Source organism: Pyrus communis, chromosome 15, assembly GCF_041283825.1.
Source record: "Pyrus communis isolate YQ-2024b chromosome 15, ASM4128382v1, whole genome shotgun sequence".
NCBI classification, from domain to species: Eukaryota; Viridiplantae; Streptophyta; class Magnoliopsida; order Rosales; family Rosaceae; genus Pyrus; species Pyrus communis.
The window spans coordinates 37,725,831-37,745,202 of NC_142579.1; the positions used below are offsets into that span (position 1 = coordinate 37,725,831).

At 36.1% G+C, this 19,372-nt stretch overlaps 1 protein-coding gene and 1 long non-coding RNA gene across 3 annotated transcripts; both read left to right on the forward strand.

The window, feature by feature from the left end:
* Positions 1–5,681: 5,681 nt before the first annotated feature.
* On the forward strand, positions 5,682–12,948 carry HB-8 (homeobox-leucine zipper protein ATHB-8). Of its 2 annotated transcripts, none has more exons than XM_068482268.2 (19): positions 5,682–6,400; positions 6,630–6,865; positions 6,973–7,132; positions 7,638–7,744; positions 7,907–7,997; positions 8,857–8,952; positions 9,047–9,160; positions 9,249–9,332; positions 9,594–9,749; positions 9,848–9,922; positions 10,067–10,173; positions 10,261–10,450; positions 10,656–10,841; positions 10,981–11,064; positions 11,246–11,380; positions 11,501–11,826; positions 11,987–12,086; positions 12,203–12,352; positions 12,460–12,948. In XM_068482268.2, exons 2-19 carry the CDS (start codon positions 6,645–6,647, stop codon positions 12,604–12,606), a joined length of 2,529 nt encoding a protein of 842 aa, XP_068338369.2. In that variant the 5' UTR covers positions 5,682–6,400; positions 6,630–6,644; the 3' UTR covers positions 12,607–12,948. The 2 variants fall into 2 exon arrangements, with proteins under 2 accessions (XP_068338369.2, XP_088542000.1); XM_088685874.1 differs by having other exon boundaries at positions 6,014–6,400; positions 6,483–6,865.
* Positions 12,949–13,922: 974 nt separating this feature from the next.
* Positions 13,923–16,562, forward strand: LOC137727987 (uncharacterized). The gene is made up of 2 exons (XR_015956763.1): positions 13,923–14,116; positions 15,756–16,562. It is a non-coding gene; the product is annotated as an uncharacterized LOC137727987 (long non-coding RNA).
* Positions 16,563–19,372: the final 2,810 nt, after the last annotated feature.

The window sequence follows — 19,372 nt, forward strand, 5'->3', positions numbered from 1 at the left end:
TGAGTGTAAAGCAAGTCCGTTACGTTGACGAAACGAAAGTAAAAGCATAAAATAACGCATCCCGAAGAGAATACAAAAGAGCAGAAGAGAATGTCATTCTGCCTCTCTCTCTCTGACAGCACCACCACCGAAAGATGGCGACACTAGTTCTATTCACGGTGGTCCCGTGACTCTATTTTTATATATCCACTTCCCTATGTCCGCCCTAGCGCCGCTGCTTCTAAGCAACTCCAAATTGCATGTGTTTGTTTGTGGTCCAACCAAAGCACCCATGGATTTCATGTATATTAATTCATTTTACGAGGGATACTACGCACCTATTGTTATTCAATTTCAAATCTCAAAAAGATTGGAACTAGTTGCTAATGTAGTATAAATTCAAAACTTAAATCGAACCGAATCAACCAAATCTTCGTAGTTTTTTTAGTAATTTTATAGTAAAGAAAATTGAAGTTCTATCATAAAACCAATTGAGAATATGAAAAGTAGTCCAACATCTTATAAGCCCATGTAAGGTCTCTCATTCAATTTATGTGAGACTCATTCTCAACAAGCCACCTCATGTGTGGCGAATTTTCAAATCTAACACGTGGACAACACAACGGGGTGACGTGGAGCGCGTGTGGCCGTTTGGCTTCACACGTGGGACAACCTGCTCTGATACCATGAAAAAAGTTAAGGTTCCATCATAAAACCAATTGACAATATTGAGAATAGCCCAACCTCTTATAAGCTCATGTAAGGTCCATCCTCCCATCAATTGGTGACTCATTCTCAACATATGGTACATGTTTTTTTTCCCTATTTGTCAACTTCATAAGTTACTATATATGCCAACACTATATTAAGTTTGTGGACCTAATCTTATAAGGTCGTTTTGATTCTTTACTTCCGTTTATTAAAACATGAATTCTGACACGTAGAATCGAAACATGCATGAAAAATTGTAATTGAAATCTTGAAAATCATGAATCATATAAACTTCTTGTTGATCTCATCCCCATTCTTTACTCCATTCTTCGATTCATAACCTTTTTCGTTCAAAGTAAATAGACATGCCATAATTTCTTTTCCTTTCTCCAAAACTCTCACGCAACCTCCCTATTACCCATCTTTTGTCGTTAACGATATCCCCCTCCTTACCGAAACATGTCATCTTGTATTTCCTCCATATCTCAACCCTACATGGAGCCTATCCTCCCTTGATTTTGTGGAGTTCCCTTTCTTTCTTAACCGAAATTTAGCCCTAGCAATCTCTAGCCTCATTCTTTTCTAATTCTTCGCTCGTTTTATTAGTATCTTACATGTTAGAAATATTTAAGATTTTGCAATGTTATCGTCAATTACATGTGTTATTAGCAATTATTGACGTTTGTATATTACATACTTTTTTTAAAAAGAAATGATAGAATTTTATTAATAAAATAGAAAAGATACAGAAGCCAAATTACATATTAAACAATAACGATAACAACATTGTGTGCCCGGCATTATAGTAACTCGTTTTGTAAGAGAATGCTATTGAAACTATCTTAAAAGTGGGATTCTCTGTGAATTTTCTGTCACCTCGTGTTTTTGACACAATGTTTAATATTATTATCATAAAAATTAACGTTAAAATGTGAAGCGACAAAAAATTCATAAATAATCTCACTTTAAAAGAATTCCCTTAAAATTCTCTCTGTTTTGTAATGTAAATTTGATGATAGCACATCACTTTTACAACCTATACAAACTAAATAAATTGACACGGTATGGAAAACGGTAAACATGAGGGGGTCGGCAAGGAGGAGCACGTTGTAAAGCTGAGCGGAGGAGTCATCACGCGTGCGGGGGCCACATCCTTTTGGGCCCACACGTGTGGACCACACCCAGACATGGACTGCCGGCGTGGATCACACTCTACCCACTAAACGACACTTGTCGACCTGCAACATGCTCAAAATTTTTACCAATAAAAAAGTTTTAATAAGTAATAAAAAAAAAAAATTGTTATTAACATTTCAAAATTTTCATTCTACGTTCCTCATAAACATATTTTTCGTTCTAATTATGTAGAGTTTGGAGCTTGTCAAATAAAATTTTTAAATTCCTAATAACAATTTCTTTAAAAAAAAAAAAAATTCACATTTTGGGGCACGCTTCTCTATCCTACCACCGGGAATGGCGGGGGTAATGCCATCACTTTTACCAGCCCACATGCTTCAGTCACACACCGTTGACATATAGTATAACAAATAATTTTTAGGGCCCTCTGTTTTAATTTTCTTTTGTGTTAGGCTACTGATGTTGCATGCCTCCTTCCCTTTTACGATAGATTAAATCTTGGGATTAAAGCTAAAATCTTTGAGTGCGTTTGTGAAGCATTTGGGTACAATGTCAGACTAAGAAGTAAGATAATGAACAACAACTTACAGAAACAACCTCCCTACTCAATATAGAGGACAAACGAACTCAATTTTGATTTAGCTCATCATTCGACCGAGTATAGGTCAACAAGGATTAAGAATCGACCAATTCCAAAACAAAGATAAAAACTAATTGCAAACCAATCAGTGAGCAGTACCATCCAATGCTAAGCACGCATCGTGAATGTCACTAATTGCAGAGAAGCTTCCTGAATGTAAGACCCATTCCTAAATGGTAGTTCATATTATCTCATCCAATTGACACTAAAAATACGCAATTGAAACATTCAAACTAGTAATTATGCTCCATGCAGCAACAAATCGGGCATAAGGGGAAATCATAATTAACTCACAATAAATATCCAACGTCATATATTAGTTAACTCACAATTAAATCCTAAATCGCAAAATACCGAGAAGGGGAAATCATTGAAGAACAAGCAACTCACAACATAAGCAAAAAATCACATCCAAATAAAAGATACCCAGATCACAAATAACACAAAAAGCTATGGAAAAAAAAACGTAATGGTCAGAAATAAATGCAACCCAAATTTCAAAAGCGAAGAAAAACACAGAATCAAGCAACAAATGGCAATTTGTGAATGATGAGTGAGAGAGAGAGAGAGAGAGAGAGAGAGAGAGAGAGAATGACGATTTCTTGGCCAGCTCGAGCGAGCGAGCGTGGTCGAAATGGAACAAATCGTAGATCCCATTGGCGTAGACACGAATAAGGCAGTCGTTCTGATCGAAAGAGTAGGACAAGCAGGACAAGGGGAACGAGGCGAGCAATCATGACGAGGACAACGATCTTAGCTAGTCCTCTAATTTTTGTTTTTTGTTTTGGGGGGGGGGGGGAGCATGAGACTACACTAACAAATAGTCCATTCTAGAGGAAGTGAAGCCAAACAAACGCACCTCAGTGTAGTCTCCTTAACAACTGTTAGTGCTTAGTTCTGTAACCGATTTAAAGAAAATATTTATCACTTATCAACTATTAATGTTCAGTTCAATCACAGCTGAAATTAAGAATTTTGACCTTATTCAAAAGGACGCTGTTATTCAGACTCATAAAATGTATAATTTTTTGACACAATTTCTAATATAAGTGAATTTTACATAAATAGAAGGTCACACCTCTAATTGAGCATGTTGAAAAAATGCATAAGTTTTGTGAGTCGAAATAAAATTATTGTACTCAAAATAGTGTTTAACGTGTTCATTATTATTAAACGGAGGACTTATTTGTAAAGACCCTATAAAGTTTTAAACAAAGGGGCAAAAAAGTGAATATCATTAAGGGGAAAAGAAATTAGATTATAATTGAATTTTTAAGTGTATCTTAAGATTTGGAGCATTATATAATCAAACACCACCTAGGTTGGTCTGCCATTAATTTCTGATTTCGACCAATCAAATTTATTTATTTCTTTCCTTCTTTTTAGTGACGGCCAACTTTGAGGAGCGGAGAATGTGGGAGGTTTGAAAAATCGATGGTGGGCAGATGAGAGAGGACCATGCCACATTGACTTGTCAAAATTTGGCAAATGGTATTGACTTGCGTCCGGTAAAGTTGAATTATGGTGGAAGAAAGTACTGTATTCTTTTGTGAAGACTATGAAGCGGTCCTAAGAACGTGGTATGGTTAGTCTTTTACCTAGGACGACTATGGATCTTCAAAATTCAACCCAACTGTGACTTGTCATAGCATATGACTCATTAAGATATAGATTTTGTAGCTAGATTGGCTAGCGCGCTGATCACCTTGCACTTTAGTTCAATCCTCTTCTCTGCAAATTACACTGTTGCATTATCAGAAAATATACGCGTAAGGTGATTAGCTAGTGTGCTAATCACCTTGCACTTTAGTTCGATATTCTTTTTTGCAAATTAGACAATTGGTTTATAAGAAAACATTTAGTATAGAACATGTTATGGGTAGCAAGGTGTATTGTACGTTCATTACATGTACGTTTTTTTTATAGCTAACTGACTTAGTTCGCAACTGCATTTTTTGTATATTGAAAGACAATCTGGTTGACAAGTAGGAAAATAAAAACACGTTCAGTACCCCTTTCTAGAGTTTGATTAATTGAATTTTTAGTATCAAAATTTCTTCAGGTTAGTTAACTATAATGACTAATTGATGGGTAAGCATGGAAGAATTAATCTTATTTTGACCGATAATGGAGTGATTACAATATCTTCAAATAAAGTTGCTGTATATGATTTGGAAAAACAATAGAGTAACATTTGGGTTATTGCTTGATTAGTGGATTAGTAATATTAAGTGGGATGAAAACGTGTTTCCTTGCTTATTTAATCAACTAAACAGACATGTCTATAAAGAAAGGGCACATGTAATACGATTGTGGAACTACATTGTCACCATGTAAGGATGAATATTCTGTATTCAGTTTAGACTAGTCGGTAGAGAAAATGCTTCGGACTAATTTTCAGCTACTAGGCACCACGACACTAAATTAAGTAACTCATTATATAATTTTAGAGTAAAATATGGATTCGGTTCCTGAACTTTCACCTTATTTTAAAATTTATCTATGAACTAAAAATCCGTTAGTTAAGGTCCTTGAATTTAACAACCGTGCACTATTAGTTCTTTCTGTTAACTTCTGTCTAAAGCTCAGTTTGATGATGTGGCTAATCTGATATAGTTCTTCCCTACTTTCCCCTATTATATGCATTTATTTTTAATATAACAGTCCTTAACATATAGTTAGCCTTAAATTGTTCACATAGAATCATAAAATTAGATATATGGGGCCCATACATGTGACACATCATCAAATACACAGTTTTTTTTATGGATGTTAACAACAAGGACCAATGGTGCACGTTTTTCTAAATTCAAGGACCTTAACTAACAGATTTTTAGTTCATGAATGAAATCTAAACTAAAGTGAAAATTCAGAGATCAATTCTATATTTTAATGTACAGTTTTATGTATAGACTTTTTTAAATATCTTTTTTTTTATTTTTTTATTTTATTTTTTATTTTATTTTTTACATTTTAGTCTCTTAAAGGAGGTTGATTAATCAAACATGTATAATTTGTTTTCTAAATATAAAGCAACCAGTTGGACACTTGTGCATGAGATCAGACAGACCCAAAATAATTAAACCACCATACGACAACATCCAATATTGCTTGACAGCCAAACAATCCTTATAAAAGTTGCATGTATATATGTTTGTATATGTGTGTGTGTGTGTGTGTGTATATATTTGTATAAGGTGTGATGGCATGAGATAATGAGGCCGCATGCTAAAGCCCTCATGATTTTGTCTTTGTTTTCACATGCAACCTTTTTTTTTTTTTTTTTTATACCCTACTAACTTTTCGGATAATGTTAGGTAAATCAAATTTTATAAATTAAATGATACGATTGTTGATAATGAGAATATTATTTAAGGTATTAATTAACGTGTTTATTTTTTATTAGTAACATATAATTTAATTTGCAAATTTAGTTTAAAAAATTGGTTCCAAGCATACCTCATTTTCGCATGAAGATTGTTGGAGTGTAAATTCGAATCAACTGACCGTGTGGCATATGGCATGTACTTCAAAGTGTGTATTGATGCAGAAAACTCTGAGAGAGAGAGGACAGTCGGTAAGAGAGAGTTTAAGTGTCGGAAAGTGCCCAAACAAACCAGTTCCGCAATAAAAAGCAGAAGCAACAGTAGCAGCAAAAGCAACAGAAAACGAGAGAGAGAGAGAGAGAGAGAGAGATGGTCGCTTTTATTCCTCTTCTGTCTGGAATTATGGGGTTTTTCTCGTCTTAAAAACCTATTCCTACAATTTTTTGGTTTCTTATTTACACATACAGCACAGTTTGGGATTGAAAAAACAAAAACAAAAGCACATCCACTTCTCAACAACTCTGAGCATGAATGAAACAACAAAAACACAATAATCATCTCTCCAGCTTCCGGCCATCAACGAAACCTTCCTAGCAAATCCAAAACTGTAAGTTGGTTTTTCTCAAAAATCTTCAATTATCTGTTCTTCCTTTATGATTCCGCTAGTGATTTTAACACTCATCTTTTAGTCTCATGCATTCCGCCGCGAATTACAGAAAAAATTATATTCAAAGTGCAGCGTAAACGTACAGGAGTACCAAAATCGCGACGTATGGTTGCTGTGCTTATAGATCCATATAAACATATGTAAATTTTGTGACTTTGGTGTTATATAGTGAGGAGGCCTTGTCATGATGGCTGTGACGTCTTCCTGCAAAGATGGTGGGATGAAGATGCAGATGGACAATGGCAAGTACGTAAGGTACACGCCGGAGCAAGTGGAAGCTTTAGAGCGGTTGTACCATGAGTGCCCGAAGCCGAGCTCCATGCGCCGCCAGCAGCTCATCCGCGAGTGCCCTATCCTCTCCAACATCGAGCCGAAGCAGATCAAAGTTTGGTTCCAAAACCGCAGGTAAAAAAAATATATATATCTTTTCTGTTCATCAAGCAGTCAAATTTCTCAATTGGTTGGATCCCTCTTTTTGAAATTTTTTTTGGGTGGTTGTGTTTGATGAGCAGATGCAGAGAGAAGCAGCGGAAGGAGGCGTCGAGATTGCAGACTGTGAACAGAAAGCTGACGGCGATGAATAAGCTTCTGATGGAGGAGAATGATCGGTTGCAGAAGCAGGTGTCTCAGCTGGTCTATGAGAACAGCTATTTCCGCCAGCACACACAAAATGTAAAACCATTCACCTCCATCCTTTACAACATTCAATGAAAAAATTTCATCTTTTCTTACACAAATGGAGAAAGCGAGAAGAAAGTGGCGATTTTGACACTCCTCTTCTAGTCACTGAACTTCAAATAGATAATTTTTAGCCTTTCTTAATCTACGGGCAAAAGATTAAAAATTGAGTCTTAAAATCACATGTAGTATTTTTTTCATACATAATATTTCTTTAATTTTTGTCTATTGATTCTCGTTAAATCACTCGATATTAAAGTTGTAACTAAATGAAAACACCAACGAAGAAAATAAGAACGCAAAAATCATTGAACTTTTAGTTGTTTTGAATTGAGAAGGGAAACCAGCTTTTATGGGCTCAATTTGGTGGATCAAAATTATTCTTCTCATAATTCCAATAAATGGGAATTCAAACTTATATTATTCTCATTACTAATGCATTGGGGTTTTGAGTTTCTTTTTAATTTTTTAATTTTTTTTTATGTGGTTGGATTTGCAGGCAACTCTGGCAACGACAGACACGAGTTGTGAGTCGGTCGTGACGAGCGGTCAACACCATTTGACTGCACAGCAGCATCCACCACCAAGGGATGCCAGCCCTGCAGGGTCAGTGTTCAACACCATTTCATGATTTTATTCTTCTTGTTTGTTACGTCCTTTTCATTTTATTTTTATTTTTATATTTATGCTTTTGCTTTGGACCGCTGAGAGAAGAGAATATATCAGATTTTGATTGTTCGTTCTTTCTTTCTTTTGTGTGTTTTTTAGACTTCTGTCCATTGCAGAGGAAACTTTAGCAGAGTTTTTATCAAAGGCCACTGGAACTGCTGTGGAGTGGGTCCAATTGCCTGGGATGAAGGTCTCTCTCTCAACATCTTTTTTGATTCTCAGTACAATTTCATCAAACTTTGCTAAGCTTCTATGAAAAATCTTTAATACTACGTAACATCTGGTATTTCTCTTATCTGCAATCTCTCTCTCTCTCTCTCTCTCTCTCTCTTTCTCATCTCTAATTTTATCAATTGGAACAAAACCCACGTGGGATTATTTGCAAATTTTCGATCTTTATACCTCAAAATACCATCCAAAGTATCGAATATTTCAAAGCATCAAAAAAGTCCTCCAAACCATGTCGTTATCGCAAAATTTTTGGACACGCTAATCTTTGCTTTTCCACTTTTGGGTCCCCCATCCTTCTTATTTTTGCTTCACCCAAGGCAATAGAAGGATATTGTTTGCATTCTTTTATGCCACATAATTTTTTGATAAAGGTGTAGGTAGGTTTTTAAAGTTCTCTGTTTATCTAATGCAAAGGAGAAGTGATTTTTGCACATTTATATATTTTTTATGCACGTTGTTGTTGAATAATCAATACGCATAAAAATGCAGGATGAAAGAGAAATGAGTGTGTAAAAATTATTTTTCAAAGCGAATAAAATTGAATAAAGAAGATATACATCAACACAAATTGAACCAGCTCTACATTTTCAATAAAAATAATAATGAGAACCCAAAACAAACTATAAACCATTTATAAATAGACCTTTATTCTGTTTAGTATTCTTCTATTTTTTTTATTTATTAAAAGTTTATAACCATTTCTAGTCATGCACATTTTCCTAAAGAATTTAGGAAGTAATTTCAATTATTCTTTTTGTTTGTTGGGTCCTAAATGCCATTGCTGATTATGTACTTTGTGTGTGTTTTGAACCGCACAGCCTGGTCCGGATTCCATTGGAATCGTTGCAATTTCTCACGGTTGCACTGGTGTGGCAGCACGTGCATGCGGCCTTGTAGGTCTAGACCCTACAAGAGTAAGTTCGTCGTCTTCTCTAATTGGTCTGCTAAATTAAAAGTACTAATCTTTGGTAATTAAGTGTTAATCAATGATATTATTCATGTAAACAGGTCGCTGAAATACTCAAAGATCGGCCTTCGTGGTTCCGAAACTGCCGATCTGTGGATGTGCTCAATGTAATGTCCACTGGCAATGGTGGAACCATTGAACTTCTTTACATGCAGGTATTCAATGAGCTCCTCTCTAATCTCCATTTCTATCAATATTAACAGAAATGCTTAACAAAAATCTGGAATGCTTTTGCCTCTTTAGCTCTATGCACCCACTACTTTGGCACCAGCTCGAGACTTCTGGTTGCTTCGCTACACATCGGTTCTAGAAGACGGTAGTCTCGTGGTATGTCTTAATTTTTCGTCAAGAAATTGCACAAGTGGAACTAAGTTACGAAGTTTTAATAAAAAATAGAACTTGGGTGACACTAAACATACAATAAGCCTTGTACGTTACTGTCCCCCGATCCAATTTTGATTAGAAGTTTGTAACAGATGTCCTTGTTTCTTTTACATGAGCACTCAATAATTTGGTGTTACTTGTTTGTAACTTTGTCCGGTTCAAGCACTTATAGTTTGGTTCTTATGCTATAATTGTTGTTGGTAGGTATGTGAAAGATCACTTAACAACACACAGAATGGTCCTAGCATGCCACCAGTGCAGAATTTTGTGAGAGCGGAAATGCTGCCGAGCGGGTACCTAATTAGACCTTGTGAAGGTGGTGGCTCGATCCTTCACATTGTTGATCATATGGATTTAGAGGTATGCAGAACAGTCTGGCTTTTGTATATTGAAGCAATGTCATTTCCTTGGCTTGATTGATCACAACTTTGACTTGTTAATTTGATTGCTTAAACCAGCCTTGGAGTGTACCTGAAGTGTTGCGCCCGCTTTATGAGTCACCAACACTTCTTGCTCAGAAGACAACTATGGCAGTAAGATTGTTTTCTCCAGATCGATGTCATCTTGTTTGGATATTAAAATTTGTTAGTTGAGAATGTTTAAAACAAGTTAGAATCGTAGAAACGACGAAGCTTCATACATCTTGTGTTGTAATGTGGACATATTTCTTCTTTCAGGCATTACGCAACCTGAGGCAGATATCTCAAGAAGTTTCTCAGCCTAATTCCGCCGGTTGGGGAAGAAGGCCTGCAGCTCTCCGTGCTCTTAGTCAGAGATTGAGCAAGTGCGTTACAATTTCACCCCCTTATGATTTGTTAGAATGGTTAATCAACTTTCGCCTCGTCGGAGTCTAACAAATTTTGTATTGCAGGGGTTTCAACGAAGCAGTTAACGGGTTTACAGATGAGGGATGGTCTGTTCTAGAAAGTGATGGTGTCGATGATGTTACCCTTCTTGTGAACTCGTCTCCGGGCAAGATGATGAGTGCAAATCTTTATACCGATGGAGTTCCATCTATGAGCACTGCAGTCTTATGTGCCAAAGCATCCATGTTACTCCAAGTAAGGATTTAGATGCGTTTCGGACAATTACCAACAAAATTAAGTTGCAATAATACCTAATAAGAAGCAGCAACTTGGAAAAGTATCAAGAAGGCACATATCAAATGATTTTGTTTTACATTTCGGGTTTTTTTCTCTCTCTCTTTAAACAAACGTTTTCAAAATTTCGATATTGACTTGTGTGTATCCTTTCCTTTTCCTTCAGAATGTGCCTCCAGCCATACTTCTCAGATTCTTGCGAGAACACCGATCAGAGTGGGCTGACAGAAGCATTGATGCTTATTCAGCTGCTGCTGTTAAAGCTGGTCCCTGCAACATGCTAGGGCCTCGAGTTGGAAGTTTCGGGGATCAGGTTATTCTTCCCCTAGCTCACACAATTGAGCACGAAGAGGTAGGCACCTGGTATTGAATTTTTCAGTCAACCGTAAAAGGCCATTCTATCGTTAATTTAGTACCTTTTTTTTTATTTAAATTTTAGCATAGCATTATTGCCGTCTGAATTCTGATATATTTTGGTTTTCTGTAAACAGTTCATGGAGGTCATTAAGATTGAGAACATGGGGCACTATCGAGAGGATATGATTATGCCTGCTGCTGACATTTTCCTCTTGCAAGTAAAGACACATATTTTCTTTTCAATTTGATCTGTAACATAATGTGCTTGCTGTAATGCTCCACACATTTCTTGGTGAAGTATTTGCAGTATATATTTACTCTTCATATTTGATAGTTCTTAACATCCTTACTGGCTATAGTCACTAATTTTTGCTGTTTCTGGCTGCATCAAATCCCCAGCTGTGTAGTGGAGTGGATGAGAATGCCGTTGGGACCTGCTCTGAACTAGTATTTGCTCCCATCGATGCATCGTTTTCGGATGATGCTCCAATTCTACCTTCTGGTTTCCGCATCATCCCTCTTGATTCTCGGATGGTAACCATTCATCTTATACGATATATCATAAAACTTTTATTATTATAGAATTCATTTTCCATCCCCTTTGTTTGGTATGTTTTGTGCGATTGTATCTTATATGCTTAAATTGTTGTGCAGGATACTCCCAGTCCAAACCGTACGCTTGATCTTGCCTCGGCTCTTGAAGTTGGACCCGCAGGAAGCAGAGCTTCTGGTGATAATGCTGGCCACTCTGGCAATACAAAGTCTGTAATGACAATAGCATTCCAGTTTGCATTTGAAATTCACCTCCAAGAAAATGTAGCCTCCATGGCTCGGCAGTATGTGCGCAGTATCATAGCATCAGTGCAGAGGGTGGCACTGGCGCTCTCCCCTTCTCGTTTTGGTTCTCATGCTGGTTTCCGGCCTCCACCTGGCACTCCCGAAGCACAAACACTTGCCGGTTGGATTTGTCAGAGCTATAGGTGCGTATAGTGCAAGTTCTTATCTTACAAAGGAGATTGGTTATTTGTTTTGAAAATGGTAATGATAGTACCACTTGTTGCCGGATCCTGCCATCAATCGTTCGTCATAGAATTGGACAAAAGTGAATGCCATATGCTTAATTGATCTTGATCTTTTCAGGTGCTATCTAGGTGGAGAACTACTAAAAACCGAAGGAAGCGAGTCCATTCTCAAATCCCTTTGGCATCACCCGGATGCAATCTTATGCTGCTCTTTGAAGGTAAATTGCTTACCATTCATCTTTGCTTTTATAATATTATGAAGCATTTAACTTCATGCTTTTTTTAACAATTTGATTCCTCCCTTTTCCATAATCTACTTGCATGATTTATGCAGGCAATGCCAATTTTTACATTCGGAAACCAGGCAGGCCTGGACATGCTTGAGACGACGTTAATTGCACTTCAAGACATTATGCTGGAAAAGATTTTCGATGACAATGGAAGGAAGACACTCTGCTCCGAGTTCCCGCAGATAATGCAGCAGGTATACTACTTTGAAGTCCAGCAACGATTCGGATGAACTACTTTTTCGGTACTTTAGAAATAGGTGATTAATTAACCTTTTCGTTATTCAAATACTGGGGGCTGCAGGGTTTTATGTGTCTTCAAGGAGGAATATGTATGTCAAGCATGGGAAGGCCGATCTCGTACGAGAGAGCAGTAGCATGGAAGGTGCTGAATGAAGAAGAAACCGCTCACTGCATCTGCTTCATGTTCATCAACTGGTCATTTGTTTAAAACTTTGGAGGACACAAGAACGACATCATAGGATTTAGAAATTAAGACAAAAAAAGATAGACTACTTAGAAATTAAAGCTTCTTCTTATTCTTTGTACTTTTCTTTATGCTTTATTTATGAATCATAATGCTCCTGCCCTTTGTTTTTTTTTTTTCCTTCCTTAAAAAGGTTACATATTATAGCTTTGTAATCTTCGAGTTGAGATGAGAACTGTACCTTGAATGTTTTTTATGTTTTTTAGGATCTCGCTGGGAAGAGAAACTCACTTACAACCGACGGGGTGTATATTATTTTTTCATGACTTCTAACTTTAATAATTTGGTTCAAGATATTCACATTTATTTAATACATTTGATATTATCCAACTAAAACTGCTTTGCCATAGTTTTTGGAAAGTCACAATTCTATTCAATTTAATCGAAAACGCTTTGAAATATTTAAAAAACGCTTTTAAACAAACCTCTTTTATCTCGAAAAGTGCATATAAACAAAATGTTTTATAAGAAGAAATCTTAAGCAAGCCGTTGTATACCCTTTTTACATGGCTTCTAGCTTTCATAATTTGATACATGATATTCATGTTTTTTTTTAAATACATTTGATATTATCCAAACTAAAGGGTTAGGAAGTGGGCTCTAGCCTCACAATCGCCTAGCTACAAAATTTGGTTCAAATTTACCTTGGCGAGAATGATACCTAAGACCATCTCCATAAAAAAATGTCAAATCCTAAGTGGAGATATCACCGTGCGTATTTGACAATTAAAAAAATAAATAAAAACCTTCCAATGTTGCCTGAATTTGAAGCCTTTGTGATTAGGAGTTAAATTTGACATTTGCCAATGTCACAAATTTTTTTAATTAATTTTAATGGTGAGTTCCTAAGTCTACTAACATTTCAACCAACAAAAATTTTGTTTCAACAGTTTTTTTTTTTTTTAATAAATACAACCATTTAAAGCCATGTATAAATATGAAAATAACATTTATCAGTTTAGTAAAAAAAAAAAATACAAAATTTGATATAAAACTTCAAATTACCACATCAGCTCTCAACACTTCACATTGTCTTTGAAAATGATCCAAGTATGTGAAGTAAAAATGAGATTTTTCGATGTGTTTTGAACATAAGATAATGCACTACATGTTTCAAACCCATTTTTCAAGGTACACTAGAAAATATAATCACGTTATTATACAATTTTATTAAAAAGAAAAAGCCCAAGTGTAAGAGAGTATAGACGGGGCCCATTTGTCTAAGAGGGTCCAATAGAGAGGAACAAGAGCAAGTACACCCAGGGGATTTCAGACAAGAAGGGGCAGCGACTATTCAGTGAATTTACCACACTACAGGACGAATGAAGCACCAAACCAAGAATCCATACAGCGCCAGGACCGCCTCCAATGTTAGAAATCCAGTCGCCGCACCTACCCCCGCCACGTCCACCACCATTACTCCATCAGCCCCCGCATCGTTGTCCCCCCACAACTCCACTTTCTTCCACCTTTGGTAAAACACTAATTCAACAAACCCTATGTCATTTTCTTACCCATTTTGTTTGCTTGAAAATCTTTTGTTGATCATGGATTTGTACTTTTCTGTGAAATTCTTTTCTATTAATTATTAGCGTTCAACAGCTTCATAGTTTTTTATTCCACCAAAATTCAAATGGGTCTATTTGTCCTGTAAAATTCAAATAGGGTTAGTTCATTTTCAATTCATGACTTACCTGTAAAATTCAACGAGATAGTTCTCCGGTAGAAGTCAAATGGGACTAGTTCTCTTTTAATATTTCCATTTGCAGCGGCTGGTTTTTTAATTCACAAACTTTTCAGTGAAATTTGTATGGCATCAATATGTACACTACTGTTGCATTTGCAGTATCGTAATTATTAGTGTCCAAACCTTACTGGAGGCAGCTTCAAGGGGGATTACCTGCTGTCGATATTGAGGACAGTAGGAGCTTTGTTTCTCTTTGTTGTTGGTACTGTGAGGGTGTTCCTCAAGTCAACGAGCCTAAGGTTAGAAATACACAGTGATTGAATACAATGACAAAAAATTACACAAGGCCTACCGCACAATTTCCACCACTACCAGGATAGACCACCAAATCCTACTTAAACCAAGACTTATCAAGCACGACAAGTTGACAAACAAATGGATGTTGTTCTATGATGAGTTCACACCCATTTCAAGTTGGAAGGAACTTCAAGTGATCATGAATGGAGAAAAAGAAAATATAAGGAGTACTATCAAAACTCATCTGAAAGCTATAGCATTTGCACATCAAGAATGATTAGTAGTAGGTGACCTAAACACAATTGAAGGGTATGCAATTCAAGATGGTAGGATAAAGCTTAAAGGCATGAAGAAGCCCTTATACCTCACTGATGAAAAGTTGTTCATGTATAGAAAATGGTGTAATCACTAAAATCTGTGAACAACCTTTCATCAGTGAGGTATAAGGGCTTTTTCATGCCTTTGAGCTTTATCCTACCATCTTAAATTGCATACCTTTCGATTGTATTTAGGTCACCTACTACTATAATCATTCTTGATGTGCAAAGGCTATAGCTTTCAAATGAGTTTTGACAGTACTCCTTATATCTTCTTTTTCTCCATTCATGATCACTTGAAGTTCCTTCAAACTTGAAATGGGTGTGAACTCATCATAGAACAACATCCATTTGTTTGTCAAGTTGTCGTGCTTGATAAGTCTTGGTTTAAGTAGGATTTGGTGGTCTATCCTGGTAGTGGTGGAAAATGTGCGGTAGGCCTTGTGGAATTTTTTGTCGTTGTATTCAATCACTGTGTATTTCATTGTTTTTGCGTTGTTGCTGTTGGTTTCTGGTATCCATTCAATTTGGGCAGTTCTTAGTTGATTGAGTTGATGTTCCTCTTCTAGTATTGTGTATGGTATGAACAAACCTAGAAGTTACAATTGAACATGATACTAACCACTAAGATATATACACACACAATACAGATAAAAAAATACTTGGTTCTAATTTATAGAATTTGGATTTTAGGGAAATTATATGAAATATAGTACTTGATTGTTGGCCTCTGTGATGAATTTTTGTTGTTGGTCATTCTCCCCTTCTAGGGCCTCCTTTTTCGCTTCTAAAGTCGCCTTTTCCTCTTCTAGGGCCGCTTTTTTAGCTTTAAGGACCTTCTTCTCCGACTCAGTGGAAAAGCTAATCAGGAAACAGTTCTCATGGCTATTAGGCAAGTTAACTAGGAAGGTTTATGGCAAGTCGAATGGCTGAATACATAGACGAAGAACTAATCTGTTTGATTGTCAATGTGGTGAGTTGAAATTTAATATTTTGGAGTGTAATTAGTATTTTAAATGTAATGTCGAGCCTTCCGGGAGCAGGTTATCCCATTGAAGCTGCAAATGCAACACTAGTGTAAATATTGATAATAATAAAAAAACATTATCATATGAATTTTACTGAAAAGTCTGTGAATTAAAAAAAAAACTAAGATGCTGCAAATGGAAATAATTAATAAAAGAGAACTAGTCGCAATTGACTTCTACTGGAGAAGCTAGTGTCATTAAATTTTACATAAGTTCGTGAATTGAAAAAGAACTAGTCCTATTTGAATTTTACAGGACAAATAGACCCATTTGAATCTTAGAGAAACAGAAAAGTACAAATCCACGACCAACAAAAGATTTTGTTGGAAACAATATGGGTAAGAAAATGAAATAGGGTTTGGTAAAAATGAAATAGGATTTTACCAAACGCGGAAGAAATTGTAGATATAGTTTATGGAAGTGGGATGACTGAATACCGAACTAATCTTAATGTAATGTTTGTGGAAGTCGTTCTAGTCATACTCTACTACAGTGTATTCCATGATTTTTGCAGAGTTGCTCTCCGTTTCAGGCACCCATCCAATTTTTGCAGTTCTTGGTTGATCTAATTCATTATTCTCTGAGAATGTATATGCTATAACCAGATCCTAGAACAAATGATCATGATTAATTACTACGAGATTTATGGACTGCATGTATATCAACCAAGTACTTTTGAATTCATACAATTCCACTAACCAAGAGATTTTTCCATGTTTATTGTGTAATCAACTACTTTGAATTTATACAAATAATCTGATACTACTCACAATACAATAATTACAATTCAAATGATCAAATTAAGATATAATTATTTGTATGAAGTACCTGTTTGTTGGATTCATTTCTTATGACTTCTTCTAGCTTATCCATCTCCGCACGCAGTCCTCTGTGTTCCTTCGCCTCTTCAGTCAGTTCTTTCCTCAAATTTCTAACTTGCTCCTTAGTGGCCTCTAGCTCTATTGATTGATTCAACATATCTTGTTTCATGATCCCTTTTCCTCTCTTAGCTTTTTAAGCTGGGCATCCTTTTCCTCTCCTAGATTATGCTCCATGTCCTCCAATGTTTGCTATTTTAGGTGACCTTTCGATAATCGGCTTTTCAAATCGTGGTGCACCAGCAGAAGACTAATAATGAAGAACAAAAATCCTGTTGACCTCTAGTAAGCTTTGTACCATTTGGACACCAAATGATATCATGCTGCAAATGCAATGGAAACAACAGTACGAATTCACGACTCCCATTTGAATATCAGAAAAGTACCAAAGCGAAGTTGGCAAAATTAGAGGAATATGACGATTAAAAAAAAAAAAAAAATCAGCCAACGTCTACTATGAAAGAATGAACAAGGTCATCTGCAGTTTCTGGCGGCGTGATGGTGTGGCGAACAGCGCAGGAGAGGAGATGGTAGACCTGATGAGATTATGATTTTGGTTAATTAAATTGAATATTATTATAAAAAAAAAATTAGTTACTCTTAAATACAAGTTGGAAATTTCATTCATTTAAGAATGATATAGCCCGTGCCACGTCATTTGATACTCAATTTTGATGTACAAATTAGTGTCTCTAGCATTATTCAATGATTAATTAACCCTTTCGTTAATCAAATTTTGGGGGTTGTGTGTCTTTGAGGAGGACTATCAAATATGCATGTCAAGCATGAGAAGGTTGATCTCGTACGAGAGAGCAGTAGCATGGAAGGAATTGAATGAAGAAGAAACTGCTCGATGCATCTGCTTCATATTCATCCGCTTGTCATTTATTTAAAACTTTGGGGGCACAAGAACAACATCATAGGATTTAGAAGACAAACTAGAGAACTTAGAAATTAAAAAATCGTATGTCATCACAAAATTTTTTAGTGTGTCGGGAATACGACTAGATATGCCAAGTGGAATAATAAAATTGGTTAGAAACTAAAAAATATATTTCAATTACTTATATTATGACCTTTAGTTTACTGGCCTATATACTGAAAAATTTCTCTTTGTCATGAGCATGTGCACCTAAAGACATACTAAGCGGAAAAGGATCCCTTGATCGTGCCCGTTCATCGTATATCGTGCGGTCAGAAATCATTTTAAAATTTAAAATTTAAAATTTAATATAAATAGTACTTAACAAAAACTGACCGTACGATGAATGGTCACGATCACGGGATCACTAGAAAAAGGATCCGGCGAGAATCCCTTTCCATAATAAGCCAATATATATATATATATATATATATGTATGTATGTATGTATGTATGTATTTTGGTTATCATCTACTCTTTGTACTTTTCTTTATGCTTTATTTATGATCTCACTGTTGAGTGAGACTGCCTTCAAAGCCTTCAAGGCTTCAGCGAGTGTATATCCTCTTCTTTCTATAATTATATTGAAATGAATCACTTTTTAAATTTAAGGTCTAGTAAAAGTAAAGAATAATGATTTTTCCTATTGAGAAGATTTGGAGATTAGACATGAAGGAATGTTTTCTTCTTTCTAATTGTACTAATTTAGGGGAATTGGAATTAATGGACTATTTTTCTTCATATTTGTGGAGACATGAATTGACCGCATTTCATAAGTGAAGGACACGCAGATAATATGCTCAATGTGACGGTTTTACCGTTGATGTCGTGAATAGACCACATAATTACTCTAGGGGAAAAGACGTAGTCTTTCCAAAGGTAATTGGACTTTTATGCCACTAATGGACAATGAGCTCTTTGGGCTACCCAAAATACGTATTGCCATCGGGCCATACTTAGTCCAATGGTGTAGAGCCTAGTCTGCCCTTGTATGTTTTGCGCACCTGTGCATGTACCAATAGGGACCTTTAGAAGTGCTAGCTAGCAGGATTGAGGAGTTTGGCCTGCATCATCAAGAAATGCCTAGTATGCTCTGCAACCTCACCTTCCAGCTGCCTAGTAGGGTTTCTTTCCTATGAATAGCCAAGTCAATTAGAGGAAATGATAATCGCCACTTACTACTAAAAATTCTCTCAAATTTTATTTCTCTTTACTACTTTTCTAGATGTGGCATCAGAGGCCCCTTGCACCCCCCCCCCCTCTCTCAAGGTGTTTGCCAATTAGGTTAACGGTGTTTGTCCTCTTGTAGGAGAAATTTCATCAAATCAAGTGTGTATGAAGTTTGCACCAACAATAACTAATTTATCTTCTACCTGCAAGCTAGACACAAATTTTTCCTTCAACATACTTTAAAAACAATAATTTATTTATCCCAATATAAGTCTCTAAATCAAACGATTCCGGACAGAAGGGGTGGTTTTGTAGGCAAAGTTACTGAGGGGCAATGAACATTATACTTGTTCAAGGTCTGCTCCAGAGTAGTTGCCAAACCAACTAAATATGCTAATCATCCACTCTACTTTTATAATTTTACTCCCACCT

Bases quoted from the DNA above. Each gene is read 5' to 3' on its own strand.
- HB-8 (XM_068482268.2), top strand. From the start codon at position 6,645: ATGATGGCTGTGACGTCTTCCTGCAAAGATGGTGGGATGAAGATGCAG. The intron at 7,998-8,856 runs GTCTCTCTCTCA...TGAACCGCACAG, and splicing joins TCCAATTGCCTGGGATGAAG to CCTGGTCCGGATTCCATTGG. The intron at 9,923-10,066 runs GTAAGATTGTTT...TTCTTCTTTCAG, and splicing joins CTCAGAAGACAACTATGGCA to GCATTACGCAACCTGAGGCA.